The following is a 22735-nucleotide window of genomic DNA, read 5'->3' on the forward strand; positions in this document are numbered from 1 at the left end:
TCTCTTGTAGATTTCCTGTTCTTCCTCATAGTCAGGTTCATAAACAGTTTCTGTAAATGTTTCTGTGAATTTCACACATCTTATTCTTCTGACTTCATCCTGTTGAGGGAAGTAGACCAGGTAGGCTGGGCTTTCACGATCATATCCAACGAAAACACCTTTTTGCTGCGATTGTCCAGTTTCTTCGTCCCTTGAACATAAGCAAAACAAGCTGTGCCGAAAACATGCATATTTGACAGATTTGGCTTCTGACCTGTCATAACCTCAAATGGTGTCTTGTTCAGTCTCTTGTTGCAACACGGTTCGAATATGCGCTGAAGTCATGATAGCATATGACCACAGAGTCTTGGGTAACTTGGCTTCAATGATGAGGCATCTCGCCATGTCGAATAGGGAGCGCCATGCCCTTTCTACTGTTCCGTTCTGATGGGGTGAGTACGGGCTGACCTCTGGTGGCGTATCTTGTTCTTGATGAGAATGTTCCTAAATTTCTGGCTGGTGAATTCTGTCCGTTGTCAGTCCTCAAGGTGACCACTTTTCCAAATGGTGCCATATCTGCTAAGAATTTCTCTGTAGCTGCTGGTGTGTCACTTTTCTGTTTCAGGAGATACAAGGTAACAGTACTTGAGTAATCATCAACAAATGATAGAACATATCTAAAACCACCACGAGCTGTTGGCTCAATGGGTCCCGCTAAGTCACAATGAACCATCTCAAATGTCTTAGTTGCTCGTTTGTCAGGTTTCCTATCTATCCACTGGAACATCTTTCCCTTAGCACAAGTGTCAGATACATCATTCTGTGCCTTACCAGCAATCTTCATACCATTTACTGCCTCTTCTAGTTTCATGACATCCTTCATGTTACAATGTCCAAGAATCTTATGCCAGTCTTGGGCTGAATGAGTAACACATTTAGATGAAACAGTGTTGTTCAAGTAATAAAGTTTACCATGTTTTAGTATGTTGAAGGTAGTACCGTCTGGAGCCTTCAAACATGCTCTGTCAGGATTAAAATTGATGGTTGCTCCCTTGTTTGTAGCTGCCTGCACAGACAAAATGTCTTGGTTGAACGATGGAACATATAACGCATCCTCCAGTATCACTTTGTGTTGCTTACCATCAACATCACACAAAGAAACACATGCTTCACCTTTAGCTTGGACAATCCCGTTAGTTCTACTTCCATCAGCAAACTCGATGTAGTGTTCAGATGTGCGGAAAGTCTCGTCAAAATTAACAAACTTGTCTTTGTCAGTTATGATATGTGTTGTAGCTCCACAGTCCACAAGAAGATTGTTAAGAAGATCCCCAGTTTCATTTTGAACACTAACCTTGAATGCTAAATATGAATGTTCTGGCTCACAATTTTCTTTCTCATTACTCACACTTTTGGCAGTATCTCTCTTCCGGCAAAATCTTGTGTCATGTGTTGGACTTTTGCATATGTCACACCATCGGCCTTGTTTCTTGTTTCCATTTGGATAATACTTCTTTGGTCCTTGTGTCTGTTGCTGATTCCTTCTTCTACACTCTGATGCTCTATGTCCGGGCTTTCCATGAATAACACTTGAAGGTCATAATACTGTCTTCACCTTTACGTGTATATTGTATTTTGTCAGTCTCTTCATAACCAAGAGAGCCGTTTTAAACTCAGAAAAGTCATGGTCTTATCTTTTTTGTGTTACCACTATAGCAAAGGTTTTCTATGAAGAAGGTAAACCTTTAAGTACCGTTGCTATCAAGAGGCTATCGCTAATTGTCTCACCTGCCATTTTAAAGAATTCGGCGGCAGTCTCTCGCCTTGATTACATAGTCAGTTGTACACTCCGTTCCCATCTTCAGCGATGTGAGTTCTGTGTATAACGAGATTACTCGTGGTTTTCCGCTCCCTAAATAATGTTCTCGTAAAATTTTCAGTGCTCTTCTTCCATCATCCTTAGCATCCCTCATTACGAGGGCTAAGCTTCTATCGTCCAGGCATTGCACCAACTCAGCAAAAGCATCAGCATTTTTGCTAGCAGAGGGGCTCTCTGACGACTCTTCGGTCGGTAATATCACGCCGTATAATTTCTGCAAACGCATATGTCCGAGGAATTTCACCTCCCATAGTTCATATTTCTCTTCAGTGGAAGCGTGCTGGGCCCATAACCTGTTGACATCATGCTTCTCACTCATGAACGACAGAGGCATCTAAGTTGGGGTTAAAAGTTTAATATACCTTCTTCGCACATCGGCGGTTACATTTGAACTGAGCATGGGAACACATGTACAGGTACTTCCGGAAGATAAAAGGGAGTTAATTGTTTTTGTATGTTACATACCGCTAAAAACAAATGAGTAAAGTGACTGATGCGTATGTACAATATTCACAAAGCAATATAACTACAGTTTACTCCAACAAGAATGAAAGAGGGTCCGACTATTGATTTTGAGTCAAATGATGATCAGTACCTTAGCAAATCTATCTGAAAATAATCATAAGAATTGATGTAACTCAATCATGCATTTGTGATGATTTCCAAATGTGAAGCTTGAACAATGATGACAATAATAACATACCAAAAGCCGTCATCCTCTAATGCCTCCACAATCATTCCAACCTTGAATCTGCAGGGGGTATCTATGGACAAAATCCATGATATGCATGGTTAGTACAATGGAATAGTTAGCTCACTGTTATTTTTGTGGTCTATTTTCAGAGTTTTTCAATTAAAAATTCACCAAGAAATATCTTTCACACAAGTTGCTTGAAACACTGATACTGATGATCCATAATATATATGTAACAGTGTGTAAATAAATGTCATTTTAATGTGTTAAACTTCATTATTTTAAACTTAGGTATAAAACTTTATCATTACTAAACTAGCATGTGTTAACACTTACACTTGCACTGTTTAATCAATTCACTGGTAAGCTAGCTTGGGGTCTATTGTTAATGGTAAGTGATCTGTGTCAGGTTCAATCTCTGCATTGGCCTGTTGTCAAGGTTCCTATTGTTTCATAGATTTCACCTTCTCGTCATATTTAAAGCCTTCTACTGCCTTTCATTTGTGGCACTATACATTTTTCTCCTTGAGACCACAATACCTGCACAGCACCAGCACATTATGGGGTAAGTTAAGTTGGATCTTTTAGTATTACATGTATAGTAGGGCTATTAGGATTTAGTGTATTAGATTACATGTTTTAAGGAATAGTGTTTTATCATATTTAGTGTATGTAAGGTGTTTGTCTATAAATATATGCATGCTTAGTATTTTAGACAAATATATGATGTATTGTGTACCAGTACACTAGTATACTGGCGTGAGTTTATTTGAACAGTAGGGTATTTTATACCACAATGATGCTGTAATTTGTACCATGCATATGTAGTATGTATAAGTAAATGTAATAGCTATTTCATGATTGGCATGATACAGTAATGTGTATCATGCATGTTTATTATAAGGTTTAGTTTCTATATGCATATTTATGTATGTATTAGGGTAAATAACTATTTATGTGTACGCAATGTCATTTATGATGTATATCTGTATATACTAGCAGTATACTTAGGCAATATTTTGTTTATTTAGGTTCACTGAGAATCAGATGTTTAATTAGCTGTTGGACTATTCTGCCTGCGTCCCCGAGACGAGGTGAGGTATTGTTTTCAGAATGTAATTGTAAATATTAGTAATTATAATTGTTATATATGTGAGTGATAATCAGAGTACATGTCTTTGCTTAAATATGGATGATTGACAGTTATCAGATGTATTAATAGTATAGTGGTAACCATATTGAATGTATAACATGATACGTATTTCATTACAAGAGACATTGATAGATATTTTATTATTCAGGGCGTTTTGTGTTACTGTTCAGTCAACTGGGGATCTCCTTATCCCACATCACCAGCGCCGAATAAATCCCTGAAACCCCACACAAGTGTTCGTCTTCATTGAACCAACATACAGTGTATACGAATACCTCTGTTACATATACTGGGTGCTGTGTGACAATAAGTCATAGCCAATAACACTGATACACCACACAGCAATAACACAGCATTGTTTGTCATTGAACCATCTATTTCTTTTTGCTAATGTTTATTTGTCATCTATATATTGGCAACTATGTACAGCAGGGGATGATTTATCAGGCTCCGCCATCTGGCTGCACCATGTTATCAACAATCCTATAGTTATCACTGACATGGATGATTCTTGAACAGGTGTGTGAGGGATATTCTTGGGCAATTTCACTCTCTCCATAAAAGTTCACATTACTTGATGTCTGACGCATGTTTTGATAGATGTTTGCAATTGAACTAACATGTTCATTCATAAGTTTAATTCCATTTCTGCACAGCAAAATCCACTTGTCCACCATTACAAGAATATTTCTCCTCTGACACAGTGACCCCTGACCTTCCATGAAATGTCACTAGATGCCATGCATTTGTGGTGGAACATGTTACCTGCACTGGCAATATTTTATCTGCACTGGTGCAGTCTAGATATGACAAAATTGATACCTGCAGTACAGCAACATTGGATTGAGTGAGTATGGTTTTACGCCGCTTTTAGCAATATGCCAGCAATATCATGGCGGGGAACACCAGAAGTGGGCTTCACACAATTTACCCATTTGGGGAAACGAACCCAGGTCTTCAGGGGGACGAGCAAACACTTTAACCACTAGGCTACCAACACCGCCCCAGCAACATTGGAAATGGCCCCAGAAAATCCTAATACATGTACAGACTAGCACTTTTCATAATTGCTCACCTCATTATTGTGTCTCCTTTTTTGCAAGTAGGACTCAGCCTGAAAGAAAATGTTGTTTTACATAAAAATTATATCAATGACAACATACCAGTATTCACATATTACAAAAAAATTAGGACATTTAGCAGTAGAGATATTTATTAACTTACCATTTCCTCAGTTTCTGCAATCCTTGATGCCTGAAAATAGATTTGTCCGCATGTTATTTGTCCATCTTATAGAAGCTCGTACAAGTAGGGTTCTATTTGCCATCATGACCAGTAGGAAGAAGTCAGTTGGCGGAGTGATATGAACATCGACATTTCATTGATATTCCTTTTCCATGACCTAGCATAGGGAAGATGATTACAATGAGAGACATGTTCAGATAGACTGTGGAACATTGTGGCAAGAGCAAACTGAAGCAGTGGAAAACCATTTGTTATCTTTAAATAGGAATATCTAAAATAATATAAAATAATATCTAAATAATGCCACTCAAAGAAGCTAGGAATATCTAGGTTAAAAGTAAAAATAATAATATGTTTGAAAACATCATTAATTCAACCTTCAGCGTTTCATATATATCCAATTCACAGATGGCAGTTTAAGGTTTCTATAACTTACCTTTTCAGGTGCTGTCTTCTTCAAGCTTCTCATATCTAACTTGATTGAAGAGTCTGATAAAGAAAGTATGATACCTTATGAATATGAATGACATCCTTGTTCTTTTAATACCACTCTATAATTTACCAAACCAAAAACTTTGTGATAGCGGTAATCATTCATACTGATTTGTTTAGTTATTAAAAAATTCACAGGTGCATTTAATCAGAACAAAGCAAAAAATGAACAAATCCCAAAAAATGAAACTCCATGCTTGTTGTTTTTTCGTTTAGTTTAGTTTTCATTTTACATTTTGTCTATCTTTATTAAAGGATTTAAATTAATATTAAATATATTAAGTGTAATTACCTTTCTACCCATTCTTGATGCTCTTCCTTTGTAAGATGTCACCTGAAAATGATGCCCAAACTTACATAAACTGCTTTTTTCAAGCCAGAAAGAAACATAAATTGGATGAAGTATATCATAATATGCATCATTTACATTCAGTTTCAACTGACAAACCATGTGTATACCTGACATTTAACATGCAAAATACAACAGAATCTGAAATTGAAATAAAATACTTACTGGAAGCTCTGGACATTCCATGCCAGGAATATTCTTAAAAGAAGATACAGACTGTTATTCTCTAATCAGTGAATTTTACCATAGTTGCCAACAAAATTACCAGCTTCACATCAAATATATGCTAATATATGTAAGTAGGGAATTGCTGAGTTGATTCCAAAATCATTTCTGACACAACAGCAGGATGAAGATTGTCATTAAGGGTAAACAATATGAAAAATTTAATTTTGTACAAGTGGGCTTATTAACTAACCTCAAGATGTTCCTGTGCCGATTCCTCATGAAGTATATTCTGCAAAATGGCAAAATTCAGTTGGAAATGCTGATTATTAACAAATGATATTATTTCTTATGAGTAATACAATCCCACCATTCCATTTCCGTTTTTCAGATCTTCATTGACATTAACTCATTGTAGTTGACATATTTTCATTGAGAAGGAATTACTGTAACTCACCTGAACTAGGGTTATTTGAAAGTCACGACCATCATCATTATCATTGAATGCATACACCTATAAATAAGAAAAATAAACAATTTACAGTGGGCATTATCATGTATGTTATATTTTAAAGCAGATATGATATCAATAAGAAAAATTAGTTACAAGGTGTCTTCAAAGTGCCTGCAGTATTGCCAGGTGTGCATTGAACAACCAACAACTGATACAAGTGCATGACTAGATGCAATATTGTGAATGCTTGGGAAGACATGACATGACAGTTTTGAATGATTATATTATTGAAAACTCATTATTGACTTTAGTAAAAAAATAATCAGTCCAAATACAAAATTATCCTCACATCAGGCTCAGGCAATCTCTCTGCCTCTCGCAAAGATTCTTTATTCCGATGCTCTTGTAGCTGCTGTGATTTCTCTTTTCTCTGAAAAAGTGACAATGGTATTTCCAGACTAGGTATTTTTTCATTTTCTTTCTTAATGCCTTACTCAAGTGCCTGTATATGACCGAGTGTGGTGTTATCTAGTGTTGGGAATTGGTTGAAATCTCATAATTGATGATTGGTTCATTATCAATCATCGAAAATGATTGGTGAGTGTCATTTACCAAAATTTCCTGTAATGTTATTGCACACAAAAAATGGAAAAACACGTACTAGTAGTCATTTGGTGTTTTTTGGTTTTTAAATTGCACAAAATGCATTTGCAAATTTCACAACTTAAAAGGAGGACTAGTATGTTAGGAATAAATTTCCTGGAGTCTTTAAGATAAATTCAGTCATGACTTTGAACGAGCTCGTAGTGCTTATGTAATGTAAATTTAATGACAGAGACAAAACCAACCTTGTGAAAAATATTGTTAATGTAAACAAGGGTTCCCAAATTGTTTGTGTTTGATTATGAGAAAATATGATCAACTGCTTGATTGTTTTGTCACTGCGACCAATCTTCGATTAATTCAATTAATCGGACCGCCACTAGTGTTATCAGCAATGATACACCATCAAGAATGACACACAATCAACAAAGTCACAGAGTCTGACCACCCACATGTTCAGTCACCCTAACTGACCAGCATAGGTAAGAGGTTCTGCGTCCTCAGCTCCTCAATCAGTCTGTCCTTTTCTTTCAGTCGTTCCTTTAATACCAATACATCGGTAGCTGCCTCCTGACTGATTTCAGTTCCCTTCAAATACAATATATATATTAATTTATTCTAATGCCAATCGCCACATAACCATATAAATGGTTCTCGTGTTGAAGTTAACTGAAGTAGTTACTAGTATTGTTTATTCAAAGTTTAGATCTGATTCTGTTCTCATACCTTGTTTGCTTGTTTAATCTGTTTCAGTTGAAGATTGAATTCTTCCTTGGAGATTTCACTGTTTCTGAATTCTGTCAACAGTCTGTAAAGGGTTGCCTCATCTTTGAATCAAACAGTCTCCAAGAACAGACGTGTTCACTTTAGTATGTTTCTGCTCCTTTAGTTTACCAAGGCTGAATAAATCCATGATCTCAAGGATGAGGCGATAACATCTGTCAGATGTTGCAGCTACTGCAAGGCGAACTTTGAAACGACCACCAAATTGATGCTGGAAAGGGAAAATTAAGTAAATTGAAAAGAAAGAGCACACGTAAAAAACAATAGATGCATATATTAATAGGTTGAAGTACACTGGGGAAAAAAAAAAGGACAACAATGAATTAAAAATGCTTCATGACAAGATCTAAGTAACACTTACACGTGATGGATCTGTAGGCTTCAAAGCCGCCTGGCACTGTTTTCTCCATTTATTATCTGCACTGCCAGGAGGGGTTGTCTCACTTTTACCTGATCTTGGGTGAAGGTTGCGAAAAGCCTGGATGAAATAAATATCGAAACATTTTACACACTCTACATTCATTAGTGCAGGAGTGAGTGAGTTAATATTTAGCGTCACATCGGCAATATCTCAGCCATATCGTGACGAAAACAATTTATACAATATAAATGAAAACATTTGAAAGAGTAAAATCTGTCGATGATGGATAGTAAATATCCTAAAGTATCACAGATATGAATATAAAACTAGACTGTAAATCTAAAACATTTTAATTGAAGAAGACAGTACAATATAAAACATCGGCTACAGATCACCAACAACTGAAGGTAGATCACCATACTAGGGCATTTGTGCAGGAAGTATGTTTGGTCAGTAGTGTATAGAATTAAAGGGTAGGGACTTTGACTTCGAAAAGATTAATCTCAACCATCATAAACTGGGGATGTGACAAGGATCCCATGCTTAATTTTGCATCAGTTGGTCTGTGGAATGGATCAACATTGTATTAGTATAATTTACCAAGAAAGGAGTACTCAGTAAGAAAACCCCTGTCCAATAAAAAAACATGAATAACTTACCATTATTGTAGCTTTGAAATTTAGGGGTTGTACATCTGTAGGAGGGGTTTCTGCCAGAGATGTATCCAGGGGGTTTTGAACCAGGTCAGCTCCTTAAGAAATAGGAGATAAAACTGATAACACTGTCAAGAACTAAATTATAATATCATTCAAAATATATTAAATACATATCTATCATTCAAAATTTATTAAATACATATCTACCTTGATATGTAACTTTATATACACCCATCAGCATGTCAAGTGTCTCCAGAAAGTCATCGGAATCCTCTCGTTTGTACAGGTCACTCCATAAGTTGTCAGTAACTGCATACTTGTGTATGGGGCACTCAATGTCGACATCATCATGAAGCTGAAATCAGAGACCATATTATATGGTCTCTGCTGAAATTAAAATCTTAACACTTAATACATTTAAGATAAGTTTTATACTTGTACCTACACATGAAGTTAACATCACTACCACTACAATCTGCGACCGATAAAACGCGATGTTGCCCTCTGTCTGTACATCAAGGTATGTCGAATACTTATCAATATTTGTAAACGCCTACCTCAGCCAAGGAAATATGTTAGAATGTTTTGGCGTTGCTGGTTAAATTCGATTTACCGAGAGGCCCATGTCTACTAGGGAAATAAGGAAATGACTTTTAAGTCCGACAACATAATCCGGTGTCCGATGTAAAAAGTTCCGAATTAAACCATGACAAAGAATATTTACTATGAATGAATACACCTTCCTGCGTTTTTCGTTCTGCATAATCTAGAGTAGTTCCCCTTGAGTTTCAAAATAGGAATCGAAAGACGAAAAGAAAATATCTACTCATCAATTTTGCACCCATGTTTTAGGGGGGTCGTCATTGATTTCGTACAGGACATGGGAGAGGGGGTCGGGGTGTTGGAGTCCACTATATATAGATTTAAGTGTCTGGGATAGGGGGTGGGGCATTCACATTGTGCATTGTTCACCATAAATATCATCATCACCCCCCTGGCCATATATTATGTACGATCTCTTAACTGTACAATTGCAGGCTGCCTCTACCTCGTCGATGTAAGTCGATCTGAGGGTTGATTTTATTGAATAAATTTAGAAGGTGACGATCCACGCGTAAAACAGAGAGTATTAAACAAGATAAATATAACCGAGTATTATCAGAGTTAGTGACGGGGGTGCGGGTGTTCTGGGGAGTTGGAGGTGGTAATCATTTTTGTAAATAAATAAAACTATCCTTTGAAATTATGGGAAGGGAGTTCATTGATTTTGTACATGACGTGAAGGGGGTCACTTACTTTAAACGTATATCTTAGGGGGTGCATTCACATTGTACAAGCTCCCCCATAAAGATGCATTATCTAATCACCCCCATCTCCAACTACATCGGGAACAATATATTACTGTTCAAAGTGACAATACCCGAGGAGGCATTTTAATTGTCTCGTTAATTGCCTTGGCACCGCATAGACAATACGCGTCTTGGGTAACACCCATTACATGTTTTGTTGGTTCAGATCAACACCAGATGCTGTTGTTGTTCTTGACTTCAGGAAGATTTTAAGATTACTTTTTAATGCAATATACATTGGTCCTGCACAGTTATGTTTCATATCTAATTAATTATATCTTACAAATAATTTTTACAAACTGCCCGCATAGTAATATCAATAGGAAGCATTTATATGGTACTTAAGTATTTATATTGTTACGTAATATCTTTCTTTAAAAAAAAACCTCGGCTCTAGTGAAATAACAGAAATACCAAAGGTCGCCCAACACATGCATGCATTTAGGAAGGCTGGTCGATTCATGATACATGTATGCTTTTCAACAAATTACATATCGATGAACAGGTGTTTGTGAAAACATTTGATTACTTGTTATTTAGTTTGCTCTGCATAAAATGCCAATGTGAACAAAATAGTTTAATACCACATTCTTTGGTCGGCTTTTCTGTAAATCAAACATTATAATATACCATTACCCCTCACCTGTATAGTGACTGCAGTACGTTGAGCAGACGGTTTAACATTGCTGTCTGCACGTGGTTCGGGATTGTTGCTGTGGCTGAAATACAAAGTACTATTTGTTACAGAAAGAGACCAAGTTGCCTGTGCCATTGTGCATTGACTGATCATGAATGCGATGGGGCGGTTGATGATGATGATGATTTAGGGTTTAACGTCGGCTTTTAGCTGTAGCCAATGTCGCCGACGGGGTAGGTGGGAGATAAGATAATAATAAATAAGTTTAAAATGAGGAATAAACCACCATACCCAAAAAAATGTAAATGCTTGGGCATTAACCCATGTGGAATTTTAAAGGAAAAACTTTAAAAACATGAGAGGAAAATAAATAAAAAGCCGATATTATGAAGGGAAAGAAAAGAAAAACCATTACACTTGAGTTTATTAATTATAAGAGATAGAGTTATAACTAAATAGTAATGATGGAAAGGTGGGGCTATGGTTGGGGTAGGGGGCGGGGTGGGGAAAGGAGTTTATAAGGAAGTATAGCATAGTAGGGCATGTTGGTGAATGCAGGTAAGCTGCATAATAAGTATAAGAGGATTTAATAAAGAAAGAAAAATGGGTTAAGTTGGTGGGGGGTCGGGATGGGGGGTGAGGAGGGAGCGAAGAAGGCTGTGGGTATGGGTGATAGAATGATAGTATGGATAAGTGAAATTTTGACGCCTGATCTAAATGTGTAAGCTAGACGTGAGTGGTAATGAGAGGATTTGTTTGGGAGGTTCTAAATTTTATGGAGTAGGTTAGAGTTTTGTAGGAAAGTGGCTATGGCATGGAAGATATTGTGGGTTGAGAAGGAGGTGTATGTTATTGTGGTATTTCGTGGGAAAGTTGCTGTGTAATTGCTTAATGTTTGTTTGTTGCAGCTGGCAATGTGTGAATTGCAGCTGGCAATGTGTGAATATGTGGTTTATGTCTTCGTGGGTGTTGCAATGTGTGCATAGTCCATCCTGGTGTCTGTTTTGTTTATAGAGTGTGGAATTTAAGTTTGTGATGCCTGTGATTAGTCTGGTTATTGCTGTGTCTATGTTTTTGATATTAGAATATGTGGGGATTTTTCTTATTGGGGATTTTATAATGGAGGTGACCCAGGTTGATTTGTTTGTGTTGATGTTGTGTTGAAAGCTTGTATTTGATATGTTTGTTTTAATGAGTTTTTTTATTCTGATTTAGATGTGTGGAAGTTGAGATTTGGTGATATATGGGATGTGGCGAGTTTGGCTGCGTTGTCAGCGGTGTCGTTTCCTGTGACTGACTGACTGAGTTTGGTTTTACGCCGCTTTTAGCAATATTCCAGCAACATCACGGCGGGGGACACCAGAAATGGTCTTCACACGTTTCCTGTGATGTTTGAGTGGCTGGGTATCCATGTGAATGTGATATTTTTGTTTGAGCGAGTGAGTGAGTCTGTTTGGATTACTATATTGTGTTTGAGGTCTGGGCGCGATTTAGAGTGCATGTTGTGAAGTTGTTTGATAGAATTGAGTGAATGAGTTAGGATGAGGAAGTTTGTTTGGGGAAGGGAGGGTATTAGGTGTAGTGCAGTGAGAATAGCAGTGAGTTCAGCAGTGTTTATTGTGGTGTAGTTGGTGGAGCTGCTTGTAGCCGAGAAGTGGGCAGCAAATGCATTTGCTTTATCTTTGTTTGTGGTTAGGTCTGGAAAGTTGGGTGAAATGGGTCTTTTAGAAATGCCCTTTATGGCTTTAAATTTATCCCACATAGTCCTGGGATTTCGATGAGATTGCCTGAGGGTAGAACAGAATTTCCTGCAATGGGTGATTTTTGCTGCCTTGATAATTTGTTTAGTTTTGTTACGTAGTTGTTTAGCTAAATGTAATTTTGAACGGTCCCTTTTGATCGATTTAGGGCCTTTTTCTAGCCTTTCTGGCATTTATAATTTCATGGCTCCACCACGGACTGTTTTTGTGCGGGTTAAACCGAAAAGTCGGAATGCATTTGTCTGTGATATTTAGGATTGTGTTTGTAAGATTACTGTTAAATGTGTTTATGTCAGGGCTGTAGATGGATGAGGTGTTTACTTGCTTGCATAGTGCTGTGAATTTTTCCGAGTCTGCTTTATTAATGTTGTAACTGGTTTCTGTGGGTGTGAGTGGGGGAGTGGCGGTTGGTGGGGTGGGAATGTGTGAAGTTATAGTGATTTTGATGGGGCAGTGGTCGCTGCCCCAGGTGTCGTTGTGTACCTCCCAGGTACAAGCTTGTGTTAGTTTGGGGGGTGGGTGAATGTGATGTCTATGGCTGTGGGTGAGTGGAGGTGGAGAGGGAGTGGGTAACGGGTGGGTCGGATGCTTTAGTGAAGTTATGTTAGGGGAGGGGTGTGGGGTTAACGGTTTTGAATGGAGAGGTGCGGTTTGGGGCAGTTGGGATGGGGAAGAGAGGTGTTTAGATGGTTGGGGTTTATGGCGGGTTTGGGGGGTTGGATTTGCGAGCGGGGGGAGGGCGTGCGGGTTTGGCGGGTTTGGGTTAGGGGAGGGGGTGAATAGAATGACGAGTTAGGATGGGGCGGTTCATAGTCTACCCGAATATATTCCAGTGGCATGGCAATCACTGTAGGCCTACTCAATGAGGCACTGAAGATTACGATGTTTGAGAAATGTAGGTTTACTCCGCCCAATCTGATTATGGGGTACCATCATTCAATACAAACGCTACAACAGTGCATTATGGAGAGGGTAATTATACCTGGTGCAGCAGGCAGATGTCCGTTCTGTGAAGTTGCCGACAAACAGGACGCATCGTTGGAGCTCGCAAAGACAGCGTGAACACAGCTTCTCCCCAAATTTGCAGAACGATATGAATGTGAGTCAGATGATTTGGAGATTTACCGTACGTAAGTCAGGCATGACATTTCACGGATATATACCCTCATGTTTGTTTTGCAATACCAATCATCGACGCCCGACAAGGTTCTCAATGTACTTTTGTTTTAACTGGTGTGTATATAGTGGCGTGAGCACATCAGTTGTGTTCCATTTCGTTCATTCTTCGAGAGCGTTCAGTCAGACGGTAAAAAACGTTCTTGGTCGACGGTAAAGAGACCTAATTATCAAGTCGGCAAATAACTGAAACAAGTATCAGGGAGAAGTACTGGATACCTTCATCAGCTATCAGCTCAGCTTCGACGTCGTTGCAATGGGTGAGAATGATTTCACATTTTTCATTGATACCAAATACTGTGTAAGTCTCAAACAACGTTTGCTTTATGCTGGTATTGAATTCTTTTTATAAATATAAAATACGTTTCATTTGACATTGTCATTCATGAATTGTTTTCAACCGTTTATAGATCATACTAACGTCATCACCAATAACAGAAACCATTCTTCAAGACATCTGACCAAAAGGAAAGGCACAGAAAGAGGTAAGATGAATGTTCAAGGAATAAATTGTTTCAAACGAAATGGATCAATGAATGCTTATGACTGGAATATTTTCAAACAGTTTAACGCGGTATTTTAGACGAATCCCTGGTGTGAATAAACAATTCTCATTGCTTCGTCTTAACAATTAAATTTCGTTTCGGACCTTAGCACGGCGCCAATTTTTCATCATTTTCAAAATAAGTTTAGAGAGCATGCAAGAGATACGAACATAGATACTGAGTTGGCATTGCACCTGATTAGCGTTACGCTACGTGCTGTACCAGGTAAGTGTCATTTGTGGCTTGTGGTAGGATGGCGCTGTCTCAGCTGCCGACAGGGTCATCTCGTGGACGCGACGGTGGCGTAGAGGTGTAAACTTACGATATGCTTGCGTCGTATGAGTACAGTTGTGGTAATACATCTCAGCTATTTCTAATCTCCCAGGAGCCCTCTATATCTCTGACAAAGTGCGACTATACAGTATAGGATAACACTAGAGAACGTAACCAAAAAATATCTAATGTCATAACGACGTTTAAATTCCGCAAACCTTTATCTGACTCTGGGTGATATGTAGCTTACGACACTACGTGAGTAGAGTGTTTGAACATTGACATATCCGATACATGGAGATAATTATTTTGCATGTCAGCTTCAAAGAACATACTACTTCATTTTGAAGTTGGCATCCATAAATTCTCGCCTTTAGGTATGTTTTAGTTTCTTGTTCATGGATCAATTAATTTTATGGTTAAGCCCAGTAATTCCAAGTACAGTACCCTGCCCAGTAATTCAGACTCAGATCCGTTGACCACAGTGATTGCTATTACCGGAGTAAACAGGAAGCGGCCTACACAAGCAGTGTGTCAAGGCTGATACAGGTGGAAATATGGTGAAATACACACCTGCCCAAATCAATAAAATAAAGTCTTTAGACAGGATTGAATGTACATGTTTGCAACCTGCATTAGAATATGTTTACAGCTTGATTCAGTATTGCGGAAATAAACATATTCCATAATACAATATGGCTTTACATGAAATATATATATATATGGAATATATTCCTGGCTCAATGCAAAAGCCATCATTATAATATTGCAATCAAAACCCTTGATGTTAGTTATGGTCAGATGTTTTACATGATACAAATATTAATACTGTGCCTTGGTGATTGAAGAGTTTGGGGAGGTTTGAGGTTTCAAAAGTCATCAGCTTATTTTCATGAAACGGCATGAAATATTTTATGATTTGAGCAGTTTAAGATGTCACAGAACTTATTTCTTGCATATTATAGGATGAGTACGTGAGTGTGAAAAGTATATGTATTCAGCATCCAGGGTAAACATGTTGAATTGATTAATGCACTACACATGAAGATTGTCAAAGCTGGTTTATTGAGCTGAATCTCGTAATTATAAATATAATCGTCTACTGTGCAAATCATAATAAATCTGCCTCATGTGTACTACAAATGTAATGAAAAGAATTGTATACTGACATTTATTGATTTTTCTATTAACTTTATGTACAAACATTCATGAAATCAATAATAATTTCTATTTTTCATATAGGAAGCCAAACACCTGTGAAGAGAAGACTGAAGGTCAAATTTGAAGATTTGACAAGTGGGCGGGATTACCTTCCACAGGTATGTTCATTAAATTCAATAGAGATGTCAGTATCTATGTTGTCAGTGACACTGACCCTCATCAATTTTAACAGACAGGTGGAGCAATTTGATTTCTGGCCTTGGGGTAATCCTTGGAGGCATTGTGGGTTTATGACAATGTTTTTGTTTGGTATCAGAGGGAACAAGTGGGATTGTATTAATTTGTTTGTTTATTACATTTATATGGATGCTAATATTTTATTTTCTCAACTCTGTGACATTATCTGGTGAAACTGCTGTTTTGCAGGTTTCAACATCATTTCTGTTACAATGCATGTCATGTATAACTGGAATGCTGTTCAAACTGATATCAAACCCAATCACTCACTTCATTTAAGCTCATAATGCCACATGTCACAGATAAAGTGAATGAACAAAGCCTTATTATATTTTATTGTAATGATATTTAGGGCTCAGTAAATCCACAAGTTGAGACACAAAATTATTGGAATAAATGTTTCATTCAGTAATACTAACAGTATATTCTCTTCAAATTAGCCACTAGCACTTGCACAGTTGTCAAAACAATCTGTAACAATAAGGGTCCTGTTTGTAAAGTTGTTTCAGTCTGTCATTTAAGGCCCATATCACAACCATTTTAATGTGTGTCTAATTGAGCCTTTATTTATATTGATGTGTTAGCATGCATCAGCCTTAGATCCATGTATTTAAAAGTGTTGGTTTATACAAAGGTTGTGAATAAGCAGTCAAATTGACTTTTTTTTCTAATCATTCTTTCAATCTTTACACAGGAGGCCAAACACCCGTGATGAGAAGATTGGTCAAATTTGAAGATTTGTCAAGTGGGTCAGGATTACTTTCGACAGGTGTGTTCATTAAATTCAACAGAGATGTCAGCATTAACTTTATGTTGTCAATGTGACACTGCTGCTCTACAGGCATTTTAAAGTTTCAAAATCATGTACGGAATATTTTCATCACTGATTGTACTCAATCTGTAAAGTGATAGCAATGTTTACAAAATGCACTGACCCATGACGAACTGGTTTAAGATTGGTGTTCACAAACCCATGCATGTCAGTAGGCGATCGTTTAGTCAGGTTTGCTCACCTACTTGACAGCCAAATATAATGCTCAATCACTCAGGTTTCTGGTTCTGTGTCATATAGCTTGAATATTATGGAACGTGGGGAAACAAACCAAACAATAATTTTCTGTTTAATGTTGTATTTCAGTGGCACTATTTTCAATGAGGAACCATATTCTGACAGACGGCCCATTAGAACTGGTCCAAGTGAGTGCACAATTTATCCCTCTAATGGTTATTCAATTGTTCTATTGTTAGGATGAAGCACATAAAATAAGAAATTCATCTGTGAATGTGTTATGAGGAATGCATAATCCTCAAAAATCTTGAGTGTTTACACTGCATTGTTGCTAACTGTTCCACCAACCTGGCTACAAACATGTATATGTTTTCTTGAAAACCTCTTTCTGTCTCAGTCAAAACTAGAGAGATTAATTCTTCTAGCAGCCACAAATGAAGCAGTTTCTGGTCTGACATATGGCGATCATGTATATGCAATACAAGAATATGTATATTTCTTGACAGTATAAATTCAATGAAAATGGATGCACATAATCACGGATTTGAGGTATTGCCTGTAACATATGCAATGTTGGTGAGTCAGGGTCATTTATGATATTTGAAGGGAAACATAATGCACTGGAAGTTCAAGGACATCAACCTAGATATTGCTTCAGATATAGTTATGATTGAAAATGTTTTGCAGGGGAGAGGTCAAAGAGATGTGGACAACGAGAACAGAAGGCATTAATATCACAAGACATAAAGAAGCTTTGGAGACCAAGTGCTGTGTGAAAGAGTGTATGAAGAAACTGTCTTTTGAAGTTATCCACCAATTGAGATTGTCGTTTTGGAGGAAGACCCAAACCAAACAGAGCCGCCTCATCAACAGTCATTTGAGAGCAGTGTTCAGATATCAGGAACAAAGACTGTCAGATGTTCTCTTCACCCTTGAAGGCCATGAAGTTTGCAGTGTTTGTTGGTGTACTGTATTCAAGATCAGTAAAGCAGGTAAAGTTAGGCATAATTGTTGAGGTTATCTTGTAAAGGTGAAGAAAATTGTAAATTTTTCAGAAGTGGTTTACAGAATCTTTTTCATGTAATTTTTGTATGTAGGATTGTGTTAAGTACAATGTTGTGATATATAATGAAATATATTTTTAGATTTTTCATCATGGGAGAGCTGTGAAGGACTGCCTACCACAAAAGGTTGATCAAAGATCTGATCAGAAGTATGATTCCTTGAAGTACCTGGATGCAAAGGTGTGGCTGGATCAATATTTCAAAAGGTTGGTTTGCATGTACATTTCTAAAGCATCATAATATCATCTTTGTTATTATTTGTGGTTATTCTTTTGTATTATACAGCACCTAATGTCTGAATATACTTATGTTGATAGCTTTGTTTTCATATCAGTGCAAACTGTCTAAGACAGCTCTTGTTCTTCCTTTCCCCCATCCATTTCCAAGGGTCTTGAGTAATCCGCTGCTTATCTCTGTCCTTGAAATCACAGTGTGCAATCACTGATCAATGTTCGTCACGATATGGCTGAGATATTGCCGGTGTGACGTTAAATATTAACTCACTCACTGATCAGTGTAATCAGACAAATATGTTTTGTATGTTTGTTTACAGACATGGAGACCACATGCCACACAAGACAGAAATCCAGCTGCCATCTTGCCTTACAAGAGGCAAATCTTTGATGCCTATGTTGAAGACAACAATGATCAGGGCAAGCCGGTGATTGGGTATAGCCGTTTTAAGGAGCTCTGGAGAGAGTTCTTCTCATCTGTGAAAATACTGAAGGTAAGCAGGATATACCAAGTGGTAAGTTGTCAACATGTATCTATTTCATGTTACTACAATTATATAAACTACTGTGATACTCCTTAGTTTTCAGTACCTAACAAGTACAGTGTTCTCACAGCTTGAAAGATGCCATTGACATGTGTTATGAATAAATAATAAATAATGATGTTGAAATTGTTTACTTCTTGTTCCAGTCAAAGGATTTCACATTAGTGCTCTCTGTGCATCTTGTATAGAGATGCACTACAAAGAAAGAACTTGGCAAAGGAAGAAGTCAAGGCCTTGAAAGAAGAAAAAGGGACACCTAGCTTTGCAAAGGTTCGTTATTTCTGTAATAATGAATGAAGTTAATGAAAATGTAGTTTGAGAAATGGATTTTGTATCACAAGATATTAAATGTAAGGAAATAATATAAGTAACTCACAAAGGGCCACTCACTGCTTTGTGGTTGTTTACAGGTTCAGTCTGTCTGTCTGTCTGTCTGTCTGTATGTATGTCTGTAGTTTTCATATTTTAAATGTTTTGTGTTTGCAGGCTACTTCGAGAAAAATATTACAAACATGGGGACAAGGCAAAGAGGTCACCATCTAAGCATGTGTCCCTCATCATTGACAACATGGACCAAAACAAGACAAACCTTCCTGTATTTCCAGAACAATCAAAGGTACATGCATGTGATGATTACATATTGAATTACAGGCTCCTTAAACGATTGAACAGTTGACACTCATATTTCAAAAGCTGAATATAATGAATTTGTCCTTATTCATGTACTTATCGTGTGTAATGAATGTTGATAGTAAAGATACTAATTTTGACAGGCATTAATTAAAATACAATAATCTTCGAACATTTCAGATTGATGGCAGCCTTGCACATGTCAAGCACCACGTGACAGGTGTTGTGGATCATGGAAACCAAGCAACCCATGCTGTTGTCTGGAATACATGTATTCCAGGTATGATGCAAATGTAACGTGTACAGTGCTTCTGTATGTCCTCAGTAGAATTGCACAGGTAACACTACTATATATTTTCAATATGAGTCATTGCCTAATTAATCACAAAACATTTTGTTTCAAATTTGTTCCTGCACAAATGCTATGAAATCGTATTTAATTCATTTACTAAACTACTATTTCAGCTGAACCATGGGCATCTACCAGAAACGCTGTATTTACAAGCAGACAATTCGCCAAAAGATAACAAGAACAAGACCGTACTGTATTTTTTGGCATTGTTAGTCAAATTGAAAATCTTCAAAAAGGTATGTGTTCTTTTTGCAACATATTTACATACATACAGTGTGGGAATGCATGCAATAGAGGTCATTAAGAGGATCTTTAACATTCTCTTTATTAGAATCTCGGGATATTCAAATAATCCAATAATTGAATGTGTAATTTAATAGTGATACTCTTTTCCAGGTGAAACTTTCATTTCTCATGGTGGGCCACACTCATGAAGATGTGGACCAGCTGTTCAGCGTGTTTGCAAGGGAGCTGAGACAGAAACCTGCTGCAACACGTGATGCTCTCCTGCAAGTCCTTGCCAGCAGTAACGATCCAAAGCCCACTGCTACTATACTGGATGGTGTTTGGGACATGAGGCAGTTGTTTATCAACTGTGATTCACCGAAAGGACACAAGGAGGCACATGTGTTTGTGTTCAGAATGGAGGGGTCCTCAGTCTCCATGCTTTTATAAAGATTGGCCACTGAAAAGTGAAACCTACAGAAAGGTGTCATTGGATTTCAAGGTTGACCTGTCAACACTCACACCTGTCACTCTGGACAAGGAAAAGGTAGATGACACCTGTAAAGCCATAGGGGAGAGACTTGGGCAAATGGGTGTCATCTACCAGGCTGTCTGAAGAGGAAGAGCTTGTGGTGGGTGTCCTACATTAGAAAGATGGGGGGACATTCACACACCGCCATCAAGCTGTCCGACTTCAAGCCCTTCATGCCTGCCCCAAGGAAGAGAACACCCTCCCAAGAAATGTACAAGAGGCAATAGAGCGAAGCAATGAAAAATGCAGAAGCAATCAAAGGTATTTTCATTGAGTTCCAATTGTTAATAAAAAATTATATTGTCATCTGTTATACAGCGTTAGAGAGCATTTAATGTATAAAACATCCAGACATCAAGATGAATACCGATTTAAGCTTTTACTGTTTTCGCAGCGTGTCTTTGTATGTCAATTCTTATTATCCTTTCATTTTCATTTTCAGGTATCACTTACAAAAGCACAGAAGACAAGCCTCAGCGGAACTCTGAGATGGTGGCCTGATTGTAACACTGATGTAAATATGTATATGCGATGTATATACACTGAACATTTTCTTTGTATAATCACAAGCTAAATTTGCTTTTGCCTCACTGTCAAGTTAAATTGAAGTAGATTTTCGAAATGATTTGGACTTTGGTCTCAAAAAGGGTTGGGTTTTGTTTCCACACAAGTCGAAAACCTTTCAATATCTTTCTGCAGAACTTAGCAGATATATGAGACATATCCCAAAGGGGTGCCTTTTAGCTATTTGCAAATTTTTGGCATTTTAATCTTCCTGGTTTCCATGGAAACAATTCAGACTTAGTTTCATAAGGGAGGGGTGGGTTTCAACTTCAAAACCTTTCATTTTCTTTCGACAAGACTTGGCAGACATATCAAACAGATCTTGAAGTGGTGCCTTTTGCTATTTGCCAATTTTGGCACTTATATTTTTCATGATTTCCATGGAATATTTGGACGTAGTCTAAAAAAAATTCAAGTTGGACTTTTAAGTAACTGCCAGATGATTTGTTTTTTCAAATATGTGGGGGCCCGGGGGATTTGTCATCTTCTGATGGTTCTTGTTGGGGCTGTTGTTAAGTCTGAAATTGATTATTCTCCTTGTAAATATCCCTGTCTAGGTAACAATAAGTAAAAACACAATGGTCCCCTGTCATGGTTAGAAAGTTCCTTCTATTCTTGGAATTATCATGTGTTTTGATGTACTTATTGACCCTACTTATTGATCAAATTGTGTTTGAGGTGTAAATTTAATTTGTCATTGATGTGATGGTTTGAAGGCCACTTTAAAAACTAATTATCACAAAAGTTATTTAGTGTTAAGATATAAATATCGCATATGTCTCTTGTAACACAGTATTGTCAAACTTGTCACATGATACAATTCTACTTTCATATTCTTTGGATATTCAGATCGAAAATAGATGATGAAATAACTGAAAATTTGCGTTGGTTGAAACATATTTTGAAGATGTCACAATAATACCGACATCTGCACAAGAAATCTTTGTAGTTTTATGTATGTCCCTCACCTATGATATATAAGTTTCATTATTATGTACATGTTATTCTTGTTATAGTTTGTCAAAGTTTTAAATTTTGTTCTTTGTTACAACCAGCCTGCCATAAAGAAAAGCAAATAACCATAATGTATTTTTTGTGTTTGGAATATATATATATATATATTTGTATATGTACAGCATGTGTAACTGTAATGTGGTCTATGGCATTTATGAAACAATACATACAGTTATGTTATATGACCTTGTTTGTGTTATTTTCCCACTGTCTGATGTTAACTCTGCTTTCTATGATAGTATATCTCATCTTGATTGAATTGTTGGATTTCACCAAGTACATGTACAATGTATTCTTATATTTGGCTGGCCTCATTAAAAGGCTGTTAATTGTTTTAAAGTCACATTTACTTGCACACTGCAAATTAGATAATTTCAAAGTAAAATCTGACAAAGAGCAATTCATTTAGACTATTTTAATGTGTGCAGGTGTACAATTAATGAAGACTCTGCTTAATATGGTTTCAAGGATTATGCATCTGCCATATACAATTCAGTGTTCCTCTGTCCAGTTAGGGTGATTATAGGAGCAACAGAGGCATATATACCATATTATAAATCTTTTTCTGCCAGAAATTTCTTCAGAAAAAAAAATTCTGCCAGAAATTTCTGCAGGA

General features: G+C 37.2%; 1 protein-coding gene and 1 long non-coding RNA gene across 2 annotated transcripts; both read right to left on the reverse strand.

Moving 5' to 3' along the window:
* Positions 1 to 4708: 4708 nt before the first annotated feature.
* Positions 4709 to 5441, reverse strand: LOC124274992. Its single transcript, XR_006898114.1, has 3 exons — positions 5387 to 5441; positions 4930 to 4959; positions 4709 to 4819 (listed from the first exon to the last, which is right to left on the reverse strand). It is a non-coding gene; the product is annotated as an uncharacterized LOC124274992 (long non-coding RNA).
* A 2395-nt stretch (positions 5442 to 7836) lies between these two features.
* Positions 7837 to 10958, reverse strand: LOC124275007. Its single transcript, XM_046710437.1, has 5 exons — positions 10806 to 10958; positions 9021 to 9168; positions 8817 to 8908; positions 8158 to 8274; positions 7837 to 8007 (listed from the first exon to the last, which is right to left on the reverse strand). Exons 1-5 carry the CDS (start codon positions 10950 to 10952, stop codon positions 7837 to 7839), a joined length of 675 nt encoding a protein of 224 aa, XP_046566393.1. The 5' UTR covers positions 10953 to 10958.
* Between the last annotated feature and the right edge of the window lie 11777 nt (positions 10959 to 22735).

Source organism: Haliotis rubra, unplaced genomic scaffold (assembly GCF_003918875.1).
Source record: "Haliotis rubra isolate DU_JTF1 unplaced genomic scaffold, ASM391887v1 Scf1042, whole genome shotgun sequence".
Lineage (NCBI taxonomy): Eukaryota > Metazoa > Mollusca > Gastropoda > Lepetellida > Haliotidae > Haliotis > Haliotis rubra.